This window comes from Choloepus didactylus, chromosome 3 (genome assembly GCF_015220235.1).
Source record: "Choloepus didactylus isolate mChoDid1 chromosome 3, mChoDid1.pri, whole genome shotgun sequence".
In the NCBI taxonomy this organism is placed as follows: domain Eukaryota; kingdom Metazoa; phylum Chordata; class Mammalia; order Pilosa; family Megalonychidae; genus Choloepus; species Choloepus didactylus.
The window spans coordinates 38,710,166-38,736,266 of record NC_051309.1 but is presented as its reverse complement, the minus strand read 5'-3'; the positions used below and the strand labels follow the sequence as shown (position 1 = coordinate 38,736,266).

General features: G+C 34.3%; 1 protein-coding gene across 5 annotated transcripts in view; it reads left to right on the top strand.

Annotated features, from left to right (window-relative positions):
* The window catches only part of ARAP2 (ArfGAP with RhoGAP domain, ankyrin repeat and PH domain 2), a 269,972-nt gene that overhangs the window by 138,239 nt on the left and 105,632 nt on the right, over positions 1-26,101 (top strand). For all 5 annotated transcript variants that reach the window (XM_037829549.1, XM_037829550.1, XM_037829548.1 and 2 more), the window contains 6 exons: positions 11,977-12,092; positions 14,211-14,410; positions 17,884-17,969; positions 18,974-19,156; positions 21,155-21,329; positions 21,760-21,894. In XM_037829549.1, coding sequence (XP_037685477.1) covers positions 11,977-12,092; positions 14,211-14,410; positions 17,884-17,969; positions 18,974-19,156; positions 21,155-21,329; positions 21,760-21,894 — 895 coding nt within the window. The remainder of the gene's footprint in view (positions 1-11,976; positions 12,093-14,210; positions 14,411-17,883; positions 17,970-18,973; positions 19,157-21,154; positions 21,330-21,759; positions 21,895-26,101) is intronic.

The window sequence follows — 26,101 nt, the reverse complement described above, 5'->3', positions numbered from 1 at the left end:
TTTAATACCGGTACATAGAGAATCTTCATTTATTTTACAGTGACACATCTGTCAGTGAGCTTAACCATAGTTTACCTATGTGATAAACTTTTTAATGTTCAACTGTATTTATCTTTTAACTAGTTTAATTACTAGATCTAAATACATAGAGCTCAAAATATTCAATTTTAACATGGAATTTTTCTATATAGTGTCAATTATGTATTGATAAAACTATTTCACATGTTCACTCCTATAGTCCTCATAAAAATAAAAAAAATAAAAAATAAATAAAAAAAAAAGATCTCTTCCTGACTTTGTTAAATGACATCTGTCTGCCTCTCCTCTGGTAACTTCATAAGGCTAAGCCAGTAATACTTGAGGAAAGATGTACGTGTATGTGTGTGTGTGTTTCATGTATAATTGTTTTAGGGTAGTACAAGTAAAGTACGAATTGAAGGATTGTAATGGAAGTATTTTTATTTATGAGATTTTGCTTTGTTTTGGTAGTTCATAATAAAGAAGGATAATTTATATTTGAACAAGACCCTTTCTCTAAACAAAATACTCTTTTTCTTTCTTTTTCAATTTCTTTTAGATTAGGCTTTGTAGAACTTAATGAAAAGCAAATCACAGTGAAGTAGCCCGGAGTCTTTCAGTTTTAAGATTTTTCCATAATCAAATTTAATTAATTAATTTTGACACATTTTTTCTTGGACTAATACAGCTCTAATCAGCAGAAAATAACTAGTGGAGTTATATAAGTTGTATGTTCAAGAATAAGATTAATTTTAAGTTGATTTTTGAAAAAGTGACTAGAAAAGTCAGTTAAATTACACGTACTTCACTTGATACTATTTTCTGCCATAGTTCCCTATTTTTTATCTTTCTTCATTTTGTTGTCAATTTAAGAAAACACTTAGAAATTGAAATATATGTCAGGGTAAAAATGTGATTAGTATTTGACTTTGCATAGACTATGTCTTAATTTCTGCCTGTATATCATGTTAAATATAAACAACTTCATATTCAGATAGCATCACCACAAATTATTTTTAGATAAATGCAAGAATAAAGGGATTTAAATGTTCTACTGCCTATAAAAAACCTTATTTATATAAGACTTGGAACATAGTTAGCATGAAACATAGTTGGAAACTGAAAGAATTTTGGTAACAGTTAACTACATGGGCCAATATTCAAATTTTGTGCCATTAAATTTAAAAGCGCTTCAAATTTTTCAGTATTTATTTGTATATAATTTATTTTCTCTTAGTCTTATATTTCAGCTTCCTTTTCTATTTTGCTGTCTTTTTTAATAACAAAAAATACTACTCTGAAGATACTTCTTTTATGTTTGCAACATAGAAGTTCCTGGAGGCCACGGACGGGTGTTTCAATTTGATTGTTAAGGTGCAATTCAGCTCATAACAGTTGAGGTCCGCAAGTTAAAATGTGTTTAAAATTGTATTGTATGGAATGGGTACATGTTAGATACATTTCATTAAACAGGGCCAGTGAGAAAATGTTTCGCATCTCATTATGGAGCTACAGGTATGAGTTACCAACAATGTGTTTAACATCTGAAGCATTCACTGAACTCCATTAAATATTAGCAGTTCAGAGTCAATTGAGGATTTCTGCTCTGCTGTGAAATACATTTCTAAGTGACTGTTTCTAAGTAGAAAACAATTTATCTCACTGTAATTTCTTAACTTTAAAATTAAAAGCACCTTATCTAATATATGAGTAATAGTGGAGGTAATTACAAATACCTGATGAATGTGCAAGTTTCAGAAGGATTTTACTAGTAATGGTATATTAAATTCACATAGTGTGGCTTTCTCAGTGGGCCATAAGAGAATACATGTACAATCAACTATTCCTTTAATAGAACTAAATTACATGTTCACTGTCCCATTTTCTTTATGAAAAAACCAAGGTGTTATATCACTTGAGATCTTAAACACTATGTATAAATAAATGTCAGTAAACATATTGGTTTGTAACACTCTCTTCAGTATTTACTTTTCAGATTGGGCTTTCTTGTATATTTAGTGACCTTGTATGTTTGGGTTTTTCTTGTGTGTTTGTATCTCTGCCTAATCTGTCTGTCTAGTTAATCTTGTGGTTTGTGGCTGGGTTTGCTTGGATTGCCATCTGAATCCTGTTTCTTCTACATAGCAAACAAAATGTACTTACAGCATGTGTGTTTACAATGAGATGCTTATAGAGATAACCTAGTACGTTTCACTGTCAAAACCAGATTGTGGATAGGTGTGTGGCCTCATTACTTTGAAAAATTGAATAAATTTGGGGGTTATTGACATTAAGCTGGTCTGTGTTTATCCTTTTACATAATTAGGTGTCACTTTCTCCAAAAAGCCTCTTATGAACACAACTGTCTTGTTTCTGGGCTGGATACAGTGTTTATTCTATAGACATGCATTTTTCTTTCATTACACTTATTGCTGTGATTCTCTTTCATTCCATCGTTAGGCTATAAGCTTCCCCAGGGCTGTACTATTCTTTTGTGTGGTCCCAGAACTTAGCACAATTTCTGGCACATAGTAGGTACTTAATAAACATTACTTTGCTAGGGCTAATTTCCCTATTTTAAAAATGGCAATACCTGCTATGTCTCACAGAATCATTCAGAAAATCAAATGAGAATTCATAGCAGTTTGTAAATGTTAGAGCTCTATGCAAACTGATATTGAAGCAAATACAGAGAGCACTGCATATGCTTAATGAAGAGTGTACATTAGCACAGGAGTGGTACCAGGGACAAATAAGATCCTGACAATCCAGGGTTTCACTATGTTCTGGCCTGTCTATTTTTAACTGATAGTTTTAATAGTTTATGTTATTTGTATAATCCAATTACTTGTTTTCGTGTTCTACAGACAGCAGAGAGAAGTTTTATTCTTAAAATTCTTGAGAATCACATGGTCATAGTTTTGTTTTGTTTTTTAAACTAAAGATTCTTAGTTCCTGCCCTCCAATTCAAGGAATTAGAATCTCAGGATGGGAGGGAGAAATCACCATGGGTAATTTTGATGAGCATCTAGGAATAAGAAATGTTCTAAATATGTTCTAAATATTGACTAAAAAAAATGGGTTGATGTCACTAAAAACATTCTGAATAGAAAATAGTTCTTTAGAGCACTGACATTTATTGTGTTACTTTGGTGTACTTTTTGCAATCATCTGTGCTGGTGAGTTCACTGTATACTCTTAATTGCTCAAATCATATGGCCGTGTGAGCAGCAGATAAATGGGTAACAGTTTTCCATGCTAAAAAAATCATCTTTGTTTTGTTTTCGGGGAAGTTTGGGACCTTGAGCCAATCCTGGCTTTTTTTTTTTTTTGACAGACATGCTGCTTTATATGTAGACATTTCAAGACTCACTTGTAGAGATGAGGAGGCCATCTATTCAAGCAGAACCATGATTAGGGTCATCTGTTTCCATAAGAGGTTGTCATTCTTACCGTCTGCTGGTCTGATGATCAGAGTGTGTACCTCTGCCCTTAAAAACATACAGTACCTCCAGGCCAGGTCTCCATCAGAGAATATAATCTGGAGTGGTCTGATATCCAGCTCTTGTCAAAAGCTTCATTACAGAGAATTGTTTGAAGGACATGAAGTCCAACTATTCTCTTCTACAGTTTATCCTTGTATCAAGCTAGGTTATCAGAAAACTGTTTTAAAACTATCTGATCTTGCTGCTCTTATTTCCACATTCATGAATATTGAGTTCTTGGTACTTTATCCAACAGCCACATTATCCAGAAGCAGCACTGATATGGATAATTGAGATTAAAAAAAATAAGGACAGTACTGTGTCAATGTACTGAAATTTTAAAGTGCGGCATATTGGAAAAGTTTGATTCTCCCTCACTCCATATAGAAGAGATCACATTAAGTTGTGTTTTGTCCACTACATGTACTATACAAACAAAGTATATCTTTCCCATTGTACTAATTATTTTACAACATTTAGCATTTCTCTGCTCCTTTAATTTTTTTTTATTTAAAAAAATTTATTAAAGAAGTTACGGGTTTACAAAATAATCACGCCTAAAACAAAGGATTCTCATATACCACCTGTGCTATGTCCCCCAGAAAAAGCCATATTTTTTAATGCAATCTTGTGTTGGGGCAGATGTATTAGTGTTGATTAGGTTGGAATCTTGATAGTTTCCATGGAGATGTGACACAGTCAACTATGGGTGAAAGATTTGATTCACTTATTTCCATGGAGATATGGACCCCACCCATTCAGGGTAAGCAAAAGAGCTTACAAACAGAAGGAGCTCAGAGTAGCTGAGAGGGACATTTTGGAGAGAAGAATCTAAGAGTCGTCACTTGGAGATACTTGGAGACATTTGGAGATTCTAGCCCAGAGTTTGCTCTGGAGAAGCTAAGAGAGGACCTTGATGCTTAGAAGCACAGGAGCTGAAGAAGCTAAGAGAGACCCAGGGATATTTTGGAGAAAGCCATTTTGAAATGCAACCTGGGAGCAAAGGAACAGCAGATGCCAGCCACGTGCCTTCCCGTTTGACAGAGGTGTTCTATATGCCATCGGCCATTCTTCAGTGAAGGTATCATCTTGTTGATGCCTTAGTCTGGACACTTTTATGCCTTCAAACTGTAAACTTGTAACCAAATAAGCCCCTTTTATAAAAGCCAATCCATTTCTGGTATTTTCCCTAATGGCAGCATCAGCAAATTGGAACACCACCCCATGACTAAGACCTTGCATTGGTGTGGAACATTTGTTACAATTGATGAGAGTACTTTTTTATAATCACTGTATATATGTATATACACACACATATATATGTATGTATATTTTTTTGAGAAAGCAGGTAGGAAGTTTATTAAGAATGCATGTGAGAGGACATGCAGGCACTCTCGTAAGAAAAGAGGTGAGAGGCAAGAGGCTGTGACATTGTCGGGCAATCTGCTTTTGTAGATTTTTGTTCCTCCCCTTTCCCTTCTTTTGTGGCATAGATGACTCACTCAGGCAGGGTCATTTGACCCCTAGGTGCTGTTTATTGCTGTTCTTCTCAGAAGTATCTTTCTCCTTGTGACCTGACTGCTTCTTGGAATTTGCCCTTTGCTCACCAGCCAGCCACCACTCTAATTCTAGCCCTGCCTCAATTTCCCCCTCCAGAGATTTCTAACTCCTTAAATCTTAAGGGAATTTGGGCCGATGATCTGTCTTCTACAGCTGCTTCAAACTGTTATAGGGTCACAGGTCCTACTTGTGTGAGCATGGAAGTCTGTGGCTATGCTATTTATGGTGGCTGGTTGAGCATGGGGAATAGGAGTGTAACCTCTAGTGAGGAGGAGAAGTTTGTTGTGAAAGGCTTCTGATCAGTCCAAATGGCTGGAGAGGAGAAGTGTCTCCTGGCTGGTTTGCCAAAGTATGTTGCTGGTTTTGGGTTCCTAGGTTCTTGGCCATGTCACGAGAAAGAATTCAAGGACACAATATAGGTTGAGAAAGCAGGTGTAAAGTTTATTAGGAATGCATGTGAGAGAACATGTGGGCAAGAAAAGAGAGGTAAGAGGTGAGAGACCTTATTGTACTATATTTATAACAGTAGTTACCTTTGTTACAATTGATGAATGATTATTAAAATTATGCTTTTATCTATTATCCATAACTTGCATTAGGTGTATTTTTCTTACCATTTACTACCCTATCATTAACATCTTCTATTAGTATTGTACATTTGTTGTAATTCATGAAAGAACATTCTTATACTTGTGCTATTAATTACAGACCATTGTCTACCATAGGGTTCACTGTGTTGTTTTATCTTTTAATTTTTATCCTAGTAATATATACATCCTAAAATTTCCCATTTTAATCACGTTCACCTTTATAGTTCAATGCTGTTGATTACACTCACAATAATATACTACCATCACCACCATGCATTTCAAAACCCTTACCATCAATCCAAATAGAAATTCTGTACGAATTGATCATCAACTCACTTCTCCCACTTTGTCTCCTGGCAACCCAAATTCTAGATTCTAACTCTATGAGTTTGCTTATTATGGTTAGTTCATATCAGTGAGCTTATACAGTAGTTGTCCTTTTGTGTCTGACTTATTTCACTCAATATCCTAATGGTTCATCCGTGTTGTTGCATGCATTAGTAGTTCATTCCTTTTTACAGCTTAATAATATTCCATTGTATGTATATATCACATTTTGTTTATCCATTCACCATTTGATGGATACTTGGGTTGCTTCCATCTTTTGACACAGTGAATGCTGTTGTGCAAATATCTGTTTGACTCCCTGTTTTTGGTTCTTCTCAGTATATACCTAGTAGCGGTATTGCTGGAACATATGGTAATTCTTTATTTAGCTTCCTGAGGAACTGTCAAATAGTTTTTCACAGCAGCTGCACCATTTTACATTCCCTCCAGCAATGAATGAGTGCCCCTTTTTCTCCACAACCTCTCTGACACTTGTAGTTTTCTGTTTTGTTTTGTTTTTCTTTTTAGTAATGGCCATTTTAGTATGTGTGAAATGATATCCCATTGTGGTTTTTATTTTCATTTCCCTAATAGCTAGTGATGTTGAGCATCTTTTCATATGCTTTTCAGCCATTTATATTTCCTCTTTGGATAAATGGCTATTCAAGTCTTTTGCCCATATATTTTTTAATACAGTTTTATTGAGATATGGTCACACACCCTACAGTCATCCACGGTATATAATTATTCACAGCAAATCATACAGTTGTGTATTCATCACCAGAATCAATTTTTGAACCTTTTCCTAACTCCAAAATAAAAATAAAAGCAAAAAAGAACACCCAAAACTTCCCATCCCCTCCATCCTACCCGATTCTTCATCTAATTTTTTGTCCCCATTTTTCCGCTCATCTGTCCATACACTGGATAAAGGGAGTGCAAGCCACAAGGTTTTCACAATCACACAGTCACACTGTGCAAGCTACATAGTTATACAATCATCTTCAAGAATCAGGGTCACTGGGTTGCAGTTTGACAGCTTTAGGTATTTCCCTCTAGCCATTCCAACACACCAAAAACTAAAAAGTGGTATCTATATAGTGCATAAGAATACCCTCCAGAGTGATCTCTTGACTCCATTTGAAATCTCTCAGCCACTGGAACCTTATTTTGTTTCATCCGTCTTCCCCCTTTTGGTCAAGAAGATTTTCTCAATCCCGCAGTTCTGGGTCCAGGCTTATCCCCAGGAGTCATTTTCCACTTGCCAGGGGGATGCACATCCCTGAGGATAGTGAGTTCACCTGCTGAGTGTTGCCCATAGTTTGATTGGGTTGTTTGTCTTCTTATTAAGTTGCATATATTTGAAGTTTCCACTTCTCCACCTGTTACTGATTTTCAGCTTCGTTCCATTATGGTCAGAGAAGATGCTTTGTAAATTTCAATGTTTTAAAATTTTGTTAAAACTTGTTTTGTCAACCACCATGTGTTTTATCTTGGAGAACAATCCATGCACACTTGAGAAGAATATATGTCCTGCTGTTTTTGGTGTGCAATACTCTGTATATGTCGTTAGGTCTATTCATTTATCATATTATGTTCTCTGTTTCCTTATTGATCCTCTGCAGGTGTTCTATTTGTTGGTGAGTGTAGTGTATTGAAGTCTCCAACTATTGTTGTAGGGATGTCTATTTTTCCCTTCATTTGTGCCTGTTTTGACTCATGGATTTTGGGGTGTGATGGTTAGGTGCATAAACATTTAAGATTGTTATTTATTCTTGATGTATTCCTCCTTTCATTAATATGTAGTGTCCTTCTATAGCAGCTTTGCATTTAAAGTCTGTTTTGTCTAATATTAGTATCGTCTAATATTAGCTACCCCAGGTCTTTTTCGGTTACTATTTGAATGGAATGTCTTTTGCCAACCTTTCACTTTCAACTTATTTGTTTCTTTGGGTCTTAGTTGAGTCTCTTGTAAATAACATATAGTTGGATCATGCTTTTTATCTTTTCTGACAATGTTTTTCTTTTGATTGGCAAGTTTAATCCTTTAAACTTGGATTAAATGAATCCAACATTCAGTGATATTACTATAAAGGCACTACTTACTTTAACCATTTTATCCTTTGATTTTACATGTCATCTCTTATTTTTGTCTCTGCTTTTACCCTTTCAATTATCCTTATTGATAATATTCAGTTTTACTTGCTGCTCCAAGCTCTTTCTCCTGTAATTTCCTTTTAGGCTGCAGAACTCCTGTTAGTATTTATTGTAAGGTAGACCTCTTGTTGATGAACCTCTCGGTTTCTCTTTATCTGTGACTGTTTTAAACTCTCTCACATTTTTGAAGGACAGTTTTGTGGGATAAAGAATTCTTGACTGGCAGTTTTTCTTATTCTCAATCTTAAATATAACATACCACTGCTTTTCCATGGTTTCTGATGAAAAATCGGAACTGAGTCTTATTGAGGATCTCTTGTACATGACAAATTACTTTTCTCTAGCTGCTTTCAGTACTCTCTGTTTTTGTTTGGCATTTGACCTTCTGATTGGTGTGTATATCTCAGAGTACATTGATTAGGATTTATTCTGTTTGGAGTACATTGAGCTTCTTGGACATATATATATTTTTCATAAGAGTTGGGAAATTTTTGTCCATTATATCTTCAAATGTTCTTTCTGCCCCTTTTCCCCTCTGTTCTCCTTCTGGGATGCCTATGACACATATGTTTCTTTGTTTTATGACAGCACTCAAATCCCTGAGACCTTGCTCAATTTCTCCTTTCTTTTCTCTATCTTTTCTTCTGTTGTAAGGATTTGATTGTCCTATCTTCTAGCTCACTGATTCTTTCTTCTGCCTGTTCAAATCTGCTACTGTGTGCTTCTAGTGTATTTTTAATCTCTTCCATTGTGCCTTCCATCCCCATAATTTGTTATTTTTCTGTTTATACTTTCAAATTCTTCTTTATGCTCACCCAGTATCATCTTAATAAGCTTTAACTCTTATGCCATATTTTCCTTCATCTTCTTGGATTGATTAAGTAGATTTGTTTGAACTTCTTTGATAAGTTATTCAAAATTCTGTGTCTCTTCTCAAGTTGTAATGTGTTCCCTTGACTGGGCCATATCATCCTGTTTCTTTATTTGGCTTGTAATTTTTTGCTGATATCTGGGCATCTGATTATCTTGATGAGTTTACTTTGAAGGTCAGCTTCTCTGTCCTGCCTAGGATTTTATTGTCAAGTATCATCTCTGATGCTTATTCCATCTTATTCTAGACCTTTATAACAGCCCATATTTAACTGTTCAGAATTTTGCATATTTTCTTCATCTGATTCTTACCCTGGATATGTGGTACAATTTTTGAGATTGCACATTTTTTGCTATTTTTTCACCTCCAGGAGAAAATTTGCTTTCCTCCATTCCTTCTCTGGGAATCTTGCACTATTCTATTTTTTTTTTTTTTTTTTGTATAGAATTTTCTTCCCAGATCCTGTGATCTGGTTTAATTCTCTCCCTTACCCAATGCCCTGTTTTCCTTGCACTTTTCTGTTCTGGGAACTGCCTATCTTACAGCTGTTCAGTTTAACATCCCCCTTTCCCTCCCCCTCTTTTGTTTTCTTCTTCCTGAGGCTTGGTTTCTTCCTGGTTAGTGTATGGTGCCCTGGGGAGCCAGGTGGGGTCAATCCAGAAAGGTTGGTCACTCTAGAAAAGTCTGTTTGGTATTTAGGTGGTCCAGGCAACAGACACTGAATTGAGTTGAGTGTATTACTTTCCGGCAGTGGCTTCTTTCCCTTGTGTGTTCCACGCCCCTCCGCGCGCGCACACACACACACACACACACACACACACACACACATACACACACATGCACACACAGTGAGATGCATGTGGCACTCTCAGGTGGCTTGTGTTCAGCCCTGGGGCTCTAAGAACTTGGGACCTGTGCCTGGATATATGTGGAGTTCTAGCACGCTCCGGTGAGTGGCCCTAAAGTCTGTGACCCTGGTGGGAGGGAAGAATTCAGGCTTCTCTGTCTCTGAGGGTCTCCCAAGCTGTGCTGAAACTGGGTGAGGGGAGACAGTGGGACCGGTGTTCCAGGACAGCAGTTTCCTACCTGGTATTTTTCTTTTTCTTTGGTTAAGTGTTTGTGGAGTCCTTCTTCAGTCTCTACCATCCTCCAGAGTTTAAAGCAAGGAGATTTGTCTTTTTATTAACAAAGTCTCTGGAGAGGTCTTATATTGCCATGTTGATGATGTCACTCCTTCTCTGCTTCTTTTATTTTATATCACCTAGTCTCCATTTCTGGCTTTTTTTCTCCTGACAAAATGAGTCATTTCTTCTTTCACCAGAAAAAAACAAAAAACAAACAAAAAAAAAACACGTTTAATCGATAATTTGTTTTATAAATGGGTCACTTCCTCATTCAAACTAAAAACCTGTACATTAAACTGGAAAGTATGGATACCCTTACAAGTGGATAAAACTCTGTGAAATTATTCTATTTCCATTATTTCATCAGTCAGGAATGCATTAAGTAACAAACAACAGAAACCTAAAGGATCACTTAAACAGATAGGGATTTACTTTTTTTCATAACTCTCCTGGTATAGATAGATATTTCAATGATGCTACCAGGGAACAGGCTGTTTGTATTTTTTTCCTCTCTCTAATCCTTACAATGTACGAATGTGTCCTTGTACTTCTCATTTCAAGTGTTCTAAAATAGCTTCTGTTCTTCTAGATATTATTTCCCTAGATGGCAAGGAGTGAAAGTCTTTCTTCTTCCCTACCCCTTCTCCTGCTTGGATAATTTATACTTTTTATTCATCCAAACTTTGACATATGGCAACTTCTAGCTGCAAGGGAGATGGGAAAAATAGTGTTTTTCCTTTTATCCTATATAGCAGGCAATACAAAGAGAAGAGGATCTGTAAATTGCTTATGTCACTGTCCCTGCCATAAATGTCCTTATTGAAAATGGACATATGTATATATATAGTCATTTGCCTTTAATACAGTGACATATTCCTAGTCATAATTTAAATTAGGAATTCAGAACATGTTGAGTCTATTTACATAGAGAATTCATTTTTTGAGGTGCAGATTAAAATTTTAAAATATTGAAATTACTTGATAAATAAAATTCCACAATCTGTATGACTAGATAATGTATTATAAGCTTCAATGCTTCTAGAATTTGTAATTTCTGTAGCCTTTTGAATATTTTCTAATTTTGGTGAGACAATCTGAACACAGTGGTTGTAGATGGTGAACAAATGCCAGTTTTCATATTAAATTAGCATTAGAGGAGCTTTTTAAGAATCTGATGAAAGGAAGAGGAAAGTAATAAAATATTGAAAATGAGATAAGACTTCTACTTCATAAAACAAGTAATGCTTTTTCTTGAGAGTAAATGAGAAAAATTATGACAAAGCAAATGTAACATAATATTGTAAAACAAAGAACGATCAAACAGCATGGTTTCAGTCCCCTTTTTTCCATGTACAACTTGCAATATATCTTTATCTTCCTGAGCTTTGATTTCCACTTCTTTTTATATGAACAGTAATTATGCCAACCTCACAGTGTCATTTGGCTCTCCCACTTAGGAAAGTGCTTAGTCCATAGAAAGGGTTAGTTAACTCTCACTTTCCTTTACTGAATGGATAAAAGTGAATATGGGATCGATCTTTAAAAATGAGGGATATGTATATAGTTGAAAATCGGTTGGCTAGTCAGCTTATCTTTCATGTGAAGGAGACTGTCATGTTTTCTCAGCAGCTTGACTGTCAAGTTTAGAATGGCCCAGTGTTTTCATGTATAGAAATTGATCACCTGAAATGAGAAAACTATTTGCAACTCATTTTTTAATGAATTATTTAATTCTCTTTATGTAGAAAAATTTAGAAGGACTTATTAGAAAATATGATTGGACTTTCAAAATCCATTTGTTTCTTTATAGTTCTTTTTTTCTTTTATGTTTTTCTCCAAACTAGGATTTTAAGAGTGGACTTGGTATTACCATAATCCCTATGAATGTAGCAAATGTAAAGCAGGTGGATCGAACTGTGAAACAATCTTTTGAAATAATCACTCCCTATAGGAGTTTTAGGTAAGCAATTTTAAAACATTTTGCATTTGTACTATTATGGGAAAGCTTGGATCATCTAGCTTTACAATGTTAGTTAGAGATTTTCTCTCTTATAGGACACTTAATAAAATTGTCTTACTATTTTTTCCGTTTGGTCTAATTTATTAGCCAGCATATTAAAAATATATTCTGGAAAATAGACTTGGATAATCATGTAACCTGTCAAAATATTTATTTTATGAAATTTGGGACATTTCTTAACACTTCTTTTTCTTAGAATTGGTGAATATATTAATTTTTATCAACAGATATGTGGCAAATGGTCTCACATTTCAAAGGAATAGAATAAAAAGAACATATTATGTTATCTTTAAGCTGTATTATTTGCTGTCTTCTTGCCTAATCAAATACAATCCCTGAATACAATCTAATAAGAACAGACAAGATATTGAGGGTGATCTTAATGATATGGGAATGCTCAGATATAACTATGATGTGTTGATTTTCTTTTGGTATGGTAGGAGTATATTGAAAGGGATGAAGTTATTTCAGGATATTTGTTTTTCCCATTGCTTTGCTTTTTATTGTTCGGAATTTTTTTTTTTATTTGATAAAGTAATTTTAAAATTAAAAAGCAAAACAAAATAAATACAGTCCTTTCTTTAGGATCAGTCCCTAATTACAATTGCTCCATAATGATTTCCTGAAAGGAACTTCAGCCCAAAATGATGCTAAATTTAATGAATCTCACAGTACTTACTGACCCTAATATTTTAGCATTTAATTATATATTTTATGTTATTGTATTCTAGTAATAGCTTCATTATGACAATGAAATGGAAAACATAAAGTCCTCAATAAGTTTTAATGATCTATGATGGCTCCATAGCTTTAGTACACAGAAGAGGCATAAGTCAGTATCTATTGTGTTAAGCCACATTAATTCACTTGTCACAAATAGTCAACACACCATAAAGTAGTGTGCAGGTCAGAAGTAACTGCTATAGACCTTGGAAGGACTAACAATTACTTAACAATTTCAAAAATACTACCAAATCTGTTGCTCATTTTACCTGTCAAAATGCATCCACTAGATCAAATCTTGTGAAAGAAATGATTGCATAAAGAATAAGTAAGCTTGATTTTCACATATGCATACCATACTTTAGCTAGCCTCAATTCAACCTACTGATATTGGCTATGACCACTCTATGTAGCACCAAAACCCATGAAGAAGTTTATCGATATTGCAGGGATGGTAGAATCATACTTGCTTAAGAAAAAATGTTATTCATGTATCCCACTCATTATTTTTATGGATTATTTAGAATATATTAATTATCTGTTATTTTCATTGTATTCCAATAGATTTTCATCTTAAGAACAGAAAACTTTAACATGTAGATTGATTTTGCATGATATTGACCTAGCACATAGCACTGTAGCACATTCCCTGGCACATTGCAGATACTCAGTAAATACTTCTTGAATGAGGTAACTAATGTTTAATGTTTTATCCCTTCACTCAGGCACCTAATAAACACTAAGAATTAGAATAAATCAGAACATGACTAAAAATGAGTTAGAAATTTGTTAGAATGGAAAACACTTAAAACTTTTTTGAGTACTTGGCTTCCTAAAGCCATGTGGATATTCTTATAATAATAATTAAAAAAAAGATCTATATTTAAGCCTGAAAAAAATTCACAATTTCTGGTGGATGTTTCTGATAATTTCATTTCAGTTTTTCTTGGAATACTTGCTTGGCACAATATATCAGTAGTCCTAACTCTGCCCATCTTTTACTTATTATATAACCACTGCTTATGAAACATGATCTCATATTTGAACTTTTGACCTAACAAGGTACTTCTAATATCCTGGTCGGAAAAATGCATGTTAATTTTAGTTCAAGATATGTAAAATAAGTCATAAGTAATGAGGAAAAGTAAAAGGAAAAAAAAAATCGGTTTGTTAAATTAGATGATTTTTAACAGAAAAGACAATCCAGAATTCCCTGGAAGGCATATTTTTCATCTGCTATTTAATTTGTGAGTGAAATGAATATGGAAACTGAACACACTGCTTAATTGGCCTTTACAAGGAAGATCAATAATGCAGAAACATTAATTGTTTTAGCTTTACAGCCGAGTCTGAAAAAGAGAAACAGGAGTGGATTGAAGCTGTGCAGCAATCGATAGCAGAAACTCTCTCTGATTATGAAGTAGCTGAGAAGATTTGGTTCAATGAGTCCAACAGGAGTTGTGCAGATTGTAGAGCCCCAGATCCTGACTGGGCATCCATCAATCTCTGTGTTGTCATCTGTAAGAAGTGTGCAGGTAATTAGTGACAAGTTATGCTTATCGCTGCTTAGTGGCAGATTTGCACTGAATGCTCTTTATTGTCATATATATATAATATGTCACAGCTAATGGTTGTGAAAAATAAAACCTGAGGAAGTATATTACATTTAAATCAAATTCAGATATATCTTACAATTCTAAAATGCTAAGTGTGACTTAGATGTAAAAATGGATTTTTAATGAAATAAGCTTCAGTAGCAGAGAGATTCCAAAAGGAGCCGAGAGGTCACTCTGGTGGGCACTCTTACGCACACTTTAGACAACCCTTTTTAGGTTCTAAAGAATTGGGGTAGCTGGTGGTGAATACCTGAAACTATCAAACTACAACCCAGAACCCATGAATCTCGAAGACAATTGTATAAAAATGTAGCTTATGAGGGGTGACAGTGGGATTGGGAAAGCCATAAGGACCACACTCCACTTTGTCTAGTTTATGGATGGATGAGTAGAAAAATAGGGGAAGGAAACAAACAGATAAAGGTACCCAGTGTTCTTTTTTACTTCAATTGCTCTTTTTCACTCTAATTATTATTCTTGTTATTTTTGTGTGTGTGCTAATGAAGGTGTCAGGGATTGATTTAGGTGATGAATGTACAACTATGTAATGGTACTATGAACAATCGAAAGTACGATTTGTTTTGTATGACTGCGTGGTATGTGAATATATCTCAATAAAATGAAGATAAAAAAATGGATTTTTAAGCATTTAATCATATTTTGTGCCTAGTAATGCATGTATGGATTTTAAAAAGACAAGGCTGAAATTTTTAAATTTTTGGTGAGTGTGTTTTAGAATGCACCATGAACAAATTTGCATCTTTGCATGATTTGTCCATTTTCCTCCATTTTTGTAAGGTGTGTTTTTCACATGAAGTTGTTTTCAGCTTTAAACTTTATGTATCAGATCCAGTATCTCTTACAATGACTGTTTTTATTTAGAAGCATTTTATGAGAATATTGACGTTTATGAAAATAGTCAGTACTATGACTGATTTTCTTATTTTGACCTTACACCTAACCACCTGACATCTCAGTTTATTTGGGAGCTGAGAAATTTGTCCAGGTGAGTGAAAGGAAATGGACCCCAGCTTAGACATTTGATCATGGAAGTCTTGGAGAAAGTCAGCCATAACCTAAGCTTTACTTCAGTTTTCCAGCACATTCCCCTCCCTCCCTGCAAAATTCACCAATTTCAGTGCTGGTCTTGGCGATTAAAAAGATGAAAAACACATGGTCTTTTCTCCAGAAATATATAACTGGTAATCACAGTTGAAGAGAAATGCAAGACTAGAGGTGAGTATAAGATCAGTGAGAGAATGCACGAGAGAGGTACCCAAGTCAGGTAGAGCAAAGGCAATAAGTAGTGGGGTCAGATGTTCCAAATCCTTAATATTTTTCTTGAGCAATATTTGACTGTGTTTCTTGTCATCCTAAGGTAGATTTCCTCACCAGCTAATTACCAACATCAGTAGCAGCTAATTACCAACATCAGTAGCAACTAAAAAAAGCCAGAAACTAATCACCTTCTACTTCATATTTACAAAATTATCTGCATTCATTTTTTTTTTTCCAATCCTTTTCTTTTCCCAATCCCACTGGGAGAGGTAACCTTTGTGTGTCTACAGCAATTCTTTTAACTTAGGCTTCCTTTCTTTCCTCCTTCTTCAGGATCCTTACTCCATCACTTATTCATTCTTTTATGTAAGTGTTCAACCATGATTTCTTTTGTTTCAGCATATAAACTTGCGTAGGTCTGTTCTGTTAACCTAGTACCAGCAGGCTTTTTGAAAACTTCTGATTTCCTTCTGTGTGTCAATCTCTGTCCCTTTTGACTTTCATAGACAGGATACTTGCAAGAAGAGTGGTTTGCATGTGTTTTCTTTATTTCTTTAACTTCCTACTTTTTCTTTAGCATCCTGTAATACCTTTCTTTGTTTACTTTGCCAGTAAAAATCTTTTCACCACATTTGCCAATGTCTTTTACCCATCAATTTCTAAGTAATCAATTCCTATGTTTATTAACTTCTCTACAGCATTTAACACTTGACCAATCTGTCTCTCTGTGACATCCCATTCACTTTCCACTTGAAGGATACCATTTTCTCTTAGTACTCTTAGTGTTCTTACCACTCTGGTCATATTTTTCAGGTTACTTTTCCTCTGCCTGCACCTGAAGTGTATGTGTCCCCTTGGGTTACATCTTCAGCTCCCTTTCACTTTATCCTCCATGAATGATATTATTTAATTACATGAATTCAATACTTATTTTTAAGCAGATGGCTCTAATGCTGCTAAACCTCAAACTTACATAATTAACTACCTTCTAGGATCTCTACTTGAATTTGCCAAAGATACCTCAAAAACATGTCAAAAATGGAGCTCCCATTGCTGCCCAGAGCATTATAAAAACTCTGTAGCCTCATGTATTTCCAGTCTAGATCAGAAGCAATACTATTTACTTTACTCTCATGTCTAAGACCTGGGAGACCTTCTTGATGCTTCCTCTTTCCTTAAAGCCCACATCTCATCAGTTATACCTTCTCACTATCTCCAAATCTTTCCTTTCCGTTCCATTTCTCCTCCTGCTTTCTCAATGCAGATTCACATAATTTCTTGTCTAGGCTATTCTAGCAGTCCCTTTCAGTTCTTCCTACTGCTTCTAAATTTGCTCTCCTTCGGTATTGCTTGTAGGTAGTCTTTAAAAATGCAAACCTATGCAAATTCCTGCCTTGGGAATTCAAGGGCTTTGGGCTCTTAGTAGTTTCCATCTATAAAAGGAGAGGAAAAGAACTTCTTACTATAGAGAGAGGAAAGAATTCTCATTGCTCCTAAGGTAAAGGTCCTTTAAGGTCAAGAACAATATCTTATAAACCCTTGTTTTCTTCACAGCTTAGAAAGCATCTGACATTTGACTGAGTGCCCAGTAATCAGTGAATGATGGTTTGTTCAACAGAATCGAATCTAGTAGAATAGAATACCAGGGTCTTACCATTCTCTTCCAGATAAAATAGAATCCACATCAGATATTTATGACACATTTTGTTAGAGTTGTACCTAATTTTTTTTAATAGTAGTGCAATAATATCTGTATCTACATACATATAATTTAACCAGATGCATTAAAAAAGGATTTCAGTGGCCTACAATTTCTAGCTAATTGTCAAATGAGGGAAAAAAACAACCTATTGTGAAAGGGGTTGTTTTATGCAAATGCAGGGTCATGATGAAGATGATTGCTGCTATCTTCATTGTGATCATGATTTCCATATAATTATCACCACTACCCTTAGTGTTATTGGCATTTAGGAAAGTAGATACTGATCTGTTTTATGCTGAAAAGATAAACGTATGCACACATATGTATACACATATATACACATATGTTCTTTAAAAAATAAAATAAATTTGCATACAAATTAAAAGAAAAATGTAATTTTTTTTAACTTCAGGGCAACATAGATCTTTAGGACCAAAAGATTCCAAGGTTAGAAGTCTAAAAATGGATGCCAGTATTTGGAGCAATGAACTCATTGAGGTAAGTCTGATTTAATTCTGGTGGTGATTAGCATAGCTTAGTGGAGGAAGCATGCAAAGGGGCCACATGCAGCTCTTTTTCTTTTTTTTTTTTTTTTTTATTATGAACTTTAACATACACATAACAGTGATAACTTTCAAAGTATGATGTCACAAGTTGTTAGCAAATTTCAAAGAATGTCATGGGTCTCAGTTCCACAACTTCAGCCATTTCTGACATTATGAAATATAACATACATACACAAAGGTGTCAGTTCTCGATGTGCAGCTCAACAAGCAGTTATATATGTAATTTAAAAGATAGTTATGAGTTATTTAGCAGTTCTTTGATAAAGTCTCACCACATTGCAAAAATGGAGTATAACCTGCTTAATAGTAGTAACTCTTTCGGAATGTTTCCTAAGTAAGACATTATTTTAAAAATAGAAAGTACAAGATTCTTTAATAGTAATAGCTTCTTTTAAAGGATTGACAGTTTTTTGTTTTGGTTTGTTTTTTGTTTTTGTTTTTAAGCTAGAATTTGCTTTCCTTTTTTTTTTTTTTTTCCTTTTACCCAATATGGATAAAATATTTTTTAAAATGAAGTTATGACAAGACATTTGGCAAAATTCACAATTCTTGTTTTCAGCCATGCTGTGTTATTTACTGTGATCTTATACAACTTGCTGTCTCCATTTTCTGCTCATGTGCCACTACTACTCTAGACAATATTATTCCACATAGTCAGTCATTTGAAATGAATCTATCACAATGTGAGCTTCAAAAAATAATGTTATTTTGCTGCAGTTTGTGTTGCTTGTGCTTTCTTTCCAAGCTATTTTTCACATTCTTACAAGCAAGTTAAGTCATATCTGTTTTCATACTCCTAATTCCTGAAAGAGTTGAGTTTTTTATGAGTTTTTCTGTATTTTATACTAAGATAAGCTTTAAATTGTAATGTTAGCTTTTTGCAAATCCAAATATATTTTATAAACTGCTTTGCTTTATGACTTTTGGACAATTCAGCTTTTTATTGTCATTGGAAACAAAAGAGCAAATGACTTCTGGGCTGGTAATCTTCAAAAAGATGAAGAATTACACATGGACTCACCAGTAGAAAAGAGAAAAAACTTTATCACTCACAAGTACAAGGAAGGAAGATTCAGAAAAACCCTTCTGGCGTCTCTCACGAAGGAAGAATTAAATAAGGTATTCAGTAAAACACAACATGGGTTTTAATATCCTTTTAAATATGCACCAACGTTCTTAGTCAGAAGTGAAAAAAACCTGATACTACTAGATAAAATTAACGTTTAGTGAAATTTTATTTATGAGAGCTTTTACCAGTGGTTTTTCCCCATCGTTAACCCTTAAGGATCTAGTAGCAGCAGCAAAGGATAAAATCTTCCTCCAAAACGGAAGTTTCCAGCTAACCCAGCCTCATTATTTTTAAAGCTTTGACAACTTTCCCTATTTTAAGGTCAATATACTGAACATAATTTCAGCTCTTATGTTGCTGATTTGGTGTCGTCAAAATTGATGTAGTTTACTCAGTTGATTGTTACACACTATGATTTCCTTAGAGCTGTTAATTTGAAGTTTCATTGGCTTTTGCATGAATGATTCCAGGCCTTGTACCTATTCCATGCAGTCCATTCTGCCTTCACTATTTTGGCAGTGTTTTGTTAAGTACTTCCCCTTTCTCTTTCTACCTTGCTGCTTCAATTTCTCATGTTTTAGGAGGCTCTTCTATATTTAGATATTTAAAGCACGTACTTTATATACCTATTTTTTTTATGCTGAGAGGGCATATTTTTTCATGGTTCTCAGTTCTTTGATTTTTTTTTAATGGTAATGCTTATTGGTTAAGGCTCTCCTGGCAAGTAACATTATGTGGAACGTTTTGGAATATAAATAAAAGTAATTTTCTATACTTCTCTTGAAATTGTGAGATATATAAAATTGATTTATATTTCTAGTCTACTTGAAAATGAATTTTTTCTTCTTTGTACATGTTGATCTTAATAACATGAGATCATATTGATTTTAATGTAATAGCACAAATGATTACTGGATTCAGGATGGTTATCTAAGATTGGGAGAGCCAGGGGGATGAGATAGGGTGTTGAGAATCATATAGTTAGATGTACATTATTGTTAAAACACTAAATTTTATTTTGGGGGATGTTTTCATTGGTGCTGATTACATTATTAAAATAATTGACCAATTACACTAAGCATGCATATATTCAATGATGAGAATATTGTAAATCAAGGAGGATTATGGTTAATCTAATTCTGTGTACCAGACATCTATAAATAAGTATATAAATTGTAAGCTGTGGTTTTGGGGAGGTAATTGGTGAGGTTGGAGAATGAGAATATGTTCCCCCAGTTGCTTGTCTCTCTTTGATGGTGATGGAAATCTTGCCAGTGAGTAAATTTTGATGTCACAGTTCTGTGAGCTAAGCCATTAGGTAAGTTTTATATTTAGTGCTAGCAATTGTATTCCTTCTAAGAATATTTTAGGAATGTCTATTAAATTGTGACTTACCTATACATCTGGCTTCTTAAAAATGGCACTCAATGTCACTGAATAATTTTTACAAATAATATATATTTTTTGAATAGATATTTATTTTTCACCAATCAGATGGACTCCAGTAATAGGATTAAGACCTGATTGAGGTGGGACACACCTTAACTGAAGTAACCTCATTAAAACAGCTTACAATGAGTTCATACCCACAGAAGTAGATTAAGTTTAAAAACATGTGCTTCTGGGGTTTATAGAACTCTAAAACACCACAATTACAGACATTCATACAACAAAACATTTTGTCGATATTTCAATATTGCATTTGAAATGTTTTTTAATTTCCTGATTATCAGCCACCACCATAGTTAGTATGTAAGCATAAAAATGCCTTCCAAAGCAATTATGATGGATTGGAAGGTTTGGAACATCACATCAATGAAACAATGAATCGAGACTTGGGGATCATGGGTTGTTATTTAAATCCGTACAAAACAGGCCTTTTGTGTCCATGACCATTGCCTAGTCTGGGATATAATTATTATTAGGTTTCTTAGGGAAAGAGGAATACAAAAATTCATCTGATAAATGAATTAGCAGACGTTCACTCATTTTGATAGTTAGAATTGTATTTTCTTCCCTTAAAAGGCATATTTTCTTTTGACGACCAGGCTCTGTGTGCTGCTGTAGTGAAACCAGATGTTCTGGAGACAATGGCATTGCTGTTCAGTGGAGCAGATGTCATGTGTGCAACCGGAGACCCCATGCACAGCACCCCTTATCTGCTGGCCAAGAAGGCTGGGCAAACTCTGCAAATGGAATTTCTCTATCATAACAAATTCTCAGGTTAGTCACTGTCTCTGTATTCTCTTTGTCTCTTCTAGTATATTCCTGAAAGGGGAGAAGTACAAATCTGTTTATTTCTCAAACAGGAAATAAACATTAGAATAAAGGAAAATGTAATTACCAAAAAGATGTTTAGAAAACGTTTAGGAAATAAGTCTTTTGTGTTTCTGTAATCTTACAAATGGGCAATTAAAATAGTTAATACCACATAATTTCCACCAAAATGATATTTGATTTTCACAGACTAATAATAAACACGAATTAAGTGCTTATTTGGAATTTTTTGCAAAGTGTATTAAACCATTTCTATTTATATGTGGTAAATTTGAAATAGTTTGTCTTCTAGTTCAAAACTGACTTACATATTTATAAGTTAAGGGAAAAGTGATTTACATTTTATATTTCAAATGTCTCTCTTTAATTTTTCTAGATTTCCCACAACATGACATTCATTCTGAGGGTGGATTAAGTCAGGAATCCTCCCAGTCTACGTTCCTCTGTGACTTTTTGTATCAAGCGCCTTCTGCTGCTTCTAAACTCTGTTCAGAGAAAAAACTGCTTGAAGGTATCTTTTCTGCTCCTTTTAGATTTTATTACCTGATAATACTTTATTCCATTAGCAAAACAATTAGGTTTAAATTTTTATTTTTTATTTTTACCTTTAAGATGTTAGATTTGATCCTGCAATAAAGAAATATTTTTTGAGGCTTTATAAATGCTTTCAGGTAGGTATTATTTCATTCACTGCAGCTGGGATTTACCACTGGGTTGGACTGTTGCGCAAATCCTCAACAGAATTCACTGTTGCCTACCTTAGAACCAACCAGTTCTATTTCAGGTTTTAAGGGTTATTCCAAAGAAATGCAAAAGCTAGCCCCTTCTCTTAGGGATGTTTTCCCCAACAGAGGAGATAATACAGATAAATGTGAGCACATAGGAAGAAGTGGCAAGTTTTCAGTACACATTCTATAGACTGCTAAGTGAAATCAAATAGTTCAAGTTGTTTTGATGTGTATGTTTCTAAATAAAAAGCTTAGACATGGTTTCAAAAAGAATGATGGGAATTAATTTAATTTAAAAACATATTCTAGGTTTGGGGAAGTGTTTGAGCAGAGTCATGGTGAGCATTTGTCCATCTGTCCATTCATTCAACTCCATGTGACAGATGTGCTAATTAAGTATTAAGCTGATAAAGTAAGTGAGACAGACACTGCATGCTCATTCCATGTACATTCAGACCCATTTGAAAAACATAGACAGGAAAATATAATGAGACCTACTTACTAAAACAGAGTATAAGAGAGCTTAAATAGTAATTGATGGTGGATGTTGAGAGTTAGACTCAGAAATATAGTGTTAATTCCCTAAGCACTGTATATAATACAGCTGTATTACAAGATCAAAGGAACATTGGGATGAAAAACTCACTTCAGGGTATTGATCCTGGCAGTTGTGCATTTGAGGTGATTATTTCAGTATAGATCCTTTTATATCCCCACAAAAAATATTTAAAAACGGAATTATATTGGGATAAACAATACTTTATTAGATTTTTCTGTAAACAATGGTTATCCTTTAGTGAACATTTACTATGTGTAAGGCATTGTTTTAGGTGTCTTACATAAATTAATTGTAATACTCCTAAAAATTCTGCAGGTAGTTGTTATTATGCCAGTTTTCACATGGAAAACAGAGTGGTTCAGCATGAGGCAGAGTATTTCACCTGCTTGTGTTATTAGTATAACACTTTGGCCTTGATAAAGTTGTGATGGCCAGATGATACTAGGATAGCAGAGCCTTTTATGCCTATGAATTTAAATGTTTCTGGTACTTTTAACAATTGGTTTTTAATGCCCTCCTAATTAATAATAAATGGCAGATTTTTTGGAGATGTTATCTTCTTTTTGCTCCTATCAATATTTAATCCTTAAACAGTAGATAGCTAACTGATCAAGAGATGGGAAAAAGTACCTAGTAGTCTGTGAATTGATTTAACAGTGGTTAAAATAATTGAATAGCAAGGCAATTAATGTGCTTATAAGTCAGTTTACAAGCTCTATGGAATATTTATTTTAAATGGTAGGAGATCTTAGCCCCACCCTTCAAACTACTTGACTGGTACAAAGATTAACTACAGTACTTGAAATGCAACATTTTTCTTTCTAAAGCTTTTCAAAAATTCATTAGCTTTCTGCAGACTGAAAATAAGCTGTCATTGTTTTTTGACAATTGTGGCTTCTATATACTTAACAGTTTGCTTTCATATTTTTTTGAAATAAATTATTTTCCTTAATCACTTGAGGTTTAAGTTGATGTTTTAAACTGTTGTAACTAAGTAATTCTTTCTTTTTGTCTTTTGGAAATCAACTATGATATTTTTGGTTAAAATTTTTTGCAAAAAAAAAACAGAAGCTGGTGCGTTCTCTGTGTATGTAATGAGGGTATGTTTCATTTTGGAACATTCTATTTTAAGTACTATGACACTGAGTTTTTGTATTTTGGCTATGCAGTACAACAGAAATGACTTCACTTGAAGATAATCTCCTTGCAAACTATTCTTTGATTGTCTTCAATTCTTCCGTCCAACTTATCAGCAAGTTCTATCATTTCAAACTCAAAATTGATCTTGAATTAGTTGACTACTCTCCAGCTCTACTGATCCCATCCTACCTGCAGTCAGCATCTTCTCCTGCCTGTGTTACAGTACCCTCCAAATTTGTCTCCTTGCATCTGCCCTCGCTTCATTCCAAATATTCTCCACAAAGCAGCCTTAAAGTAATCTTTTTAAAATGTGTATCAGATCATGTCATTCTGCTGCTTAAAGACATTCAGTGGCTTCCCAGTCCAGAATATAACCTCATTATGACCAAATGACTTCACTCCTCCCCCTTCATCTCCTATCACTCCTCTCCATGCACATGCACTGGTAGACTATATTGGTTTCCTCTCTGTTCATGTAATGTGCCACATTCTTTATTGTATTTGTGCTTGCTGTTCATTCAGAAAGGAGGGTATTTCCCTAGTCTGGCTCCTTCTCAATTTTTATTGATTCATTAAATTGACACATAGTCAGAGAGGTCTTTCTGACATCCTGCTAAAGTGTGCTCCCCCTTTCCATGTGGCACTGTTTATTTCCATCATCTCACTTATTGCACAGGAAGAGGATCTCTCCATTTGTTTATTTTCCCATTCCTACTAAAGGCATTAATAGTTTCTGGCATTTTTTAGGATTATCACATCTTTGGTGCTTGAAATAGTATTGATAGTAGCCACATGATAATTTTTTATTAAATAAATAACCATTTCTCTAATCAAATTACCACTAGTATAAAAATCTGTCAAATGTTAATTTTTGTTTTTGATCTGGACATAAAAAGATATAATCACTGGCGCAGAGCATATTTTGTTTATAAAGAGCCTGCTTCAAAGTGAAGAAAAGGTTGAATCATGCAAAAAGTTCTGGGTTTGTTTCTATTTCCTTTATCTCTCAGGATTCTGCAATGGTAGTACTGTTATTGAACATCAGCCTTATGGAAAAAAATGAATTGTTGGAAAGATTTACAGATTAAAGTATGGTTGTCACCTTTGCCTCTGAAAGGCCAGCATGTGAACTGTACCACTCCATCAGTGCTTGTCAGAATGGCCATAGAGCAAAATGATTAAAAACAGAGAAAAAATTCTGAGAATAAAATTCATGCAGTGTTTCAGAGAGTTACAGAGGCTTCAGACTGTCATTTCAGGTTTTCAGAATTTGAAGTTCTTCTAGCCTCTGGTTATAAAGACTGTTCTGTATTTTTCCTTTTCTTTTTTGTTTTTCCTTCTCAATTTAGTGTTCATGAAAAGAAAGATTGATAGCTCTTGTTAAACCTAAGTACAGAATTGAATAATAGCATCCTGGTTTTGTTCTCTCTTTCTTCCCCTCAACCATATTTTCCCCCCTTTAGTGTCTTTATCTTGTTTTCTTTTCACAGTGTTTTGCTTTTAATAGACAGTGGTTGATATGGTTTATTAGAAACTCCATTTTTTTTTTTCTGTTTATATTTAATTTCATAGATTAGCACTGAGAGTTTTGAAGATCTTTTGTTCTATAAATGCCTGGCTTGTGTGGTTTAAAGATCTTTCTTTAAGGCTAGAAAACATTTATTTTAAATGAAAAGGATGCCTAATGTGTATTCTTATTTCCAGTGGACTCTGAGTACTCAGTCCATCATATACTTTTTGGGGTTTAAGAAATTCTTCATCAAGAAACAATGGTGTTTCAAAATAATAGTTTTACCTTATCTATCTCAGATTTATTGTGTACATGTTTATTAGAAGGTATGACATCCTTTCTCTAATACATTTTTTAAATGGACATATATTCTTCAAACACATAACAGTCATTAAAAGGCAATATGTGCCTATGAGGGTAGCTTTTAGAACCTGACTGTTTGGGTTCCAACACCAGCTCTGACATTAACTAACTAGGAAAGTCAGTTAATGCTCCGTGCTTGTAGAAAGGGTAGCAAGGAAAGGGTATAATAATAGAACTGACCCAATAGGATTGTTCTGATGATTCAGTGAAATAATGTATATAAAGTGCTCAGAACAGTGCTTGGCACATAAATATGATGATGATGCAAAGGAGACAGTAGAAGGAATATATGTATATACGGCTGCTCCCGGTGTCCAGTTAGCCTTTGAGTTTAGGTCTGTTACAAAGGCTGTAGTTGACAACTAAGGTACCAAATTACAGACTGGAAAATCACTCCATAGTAGTATTTAAATAGGTC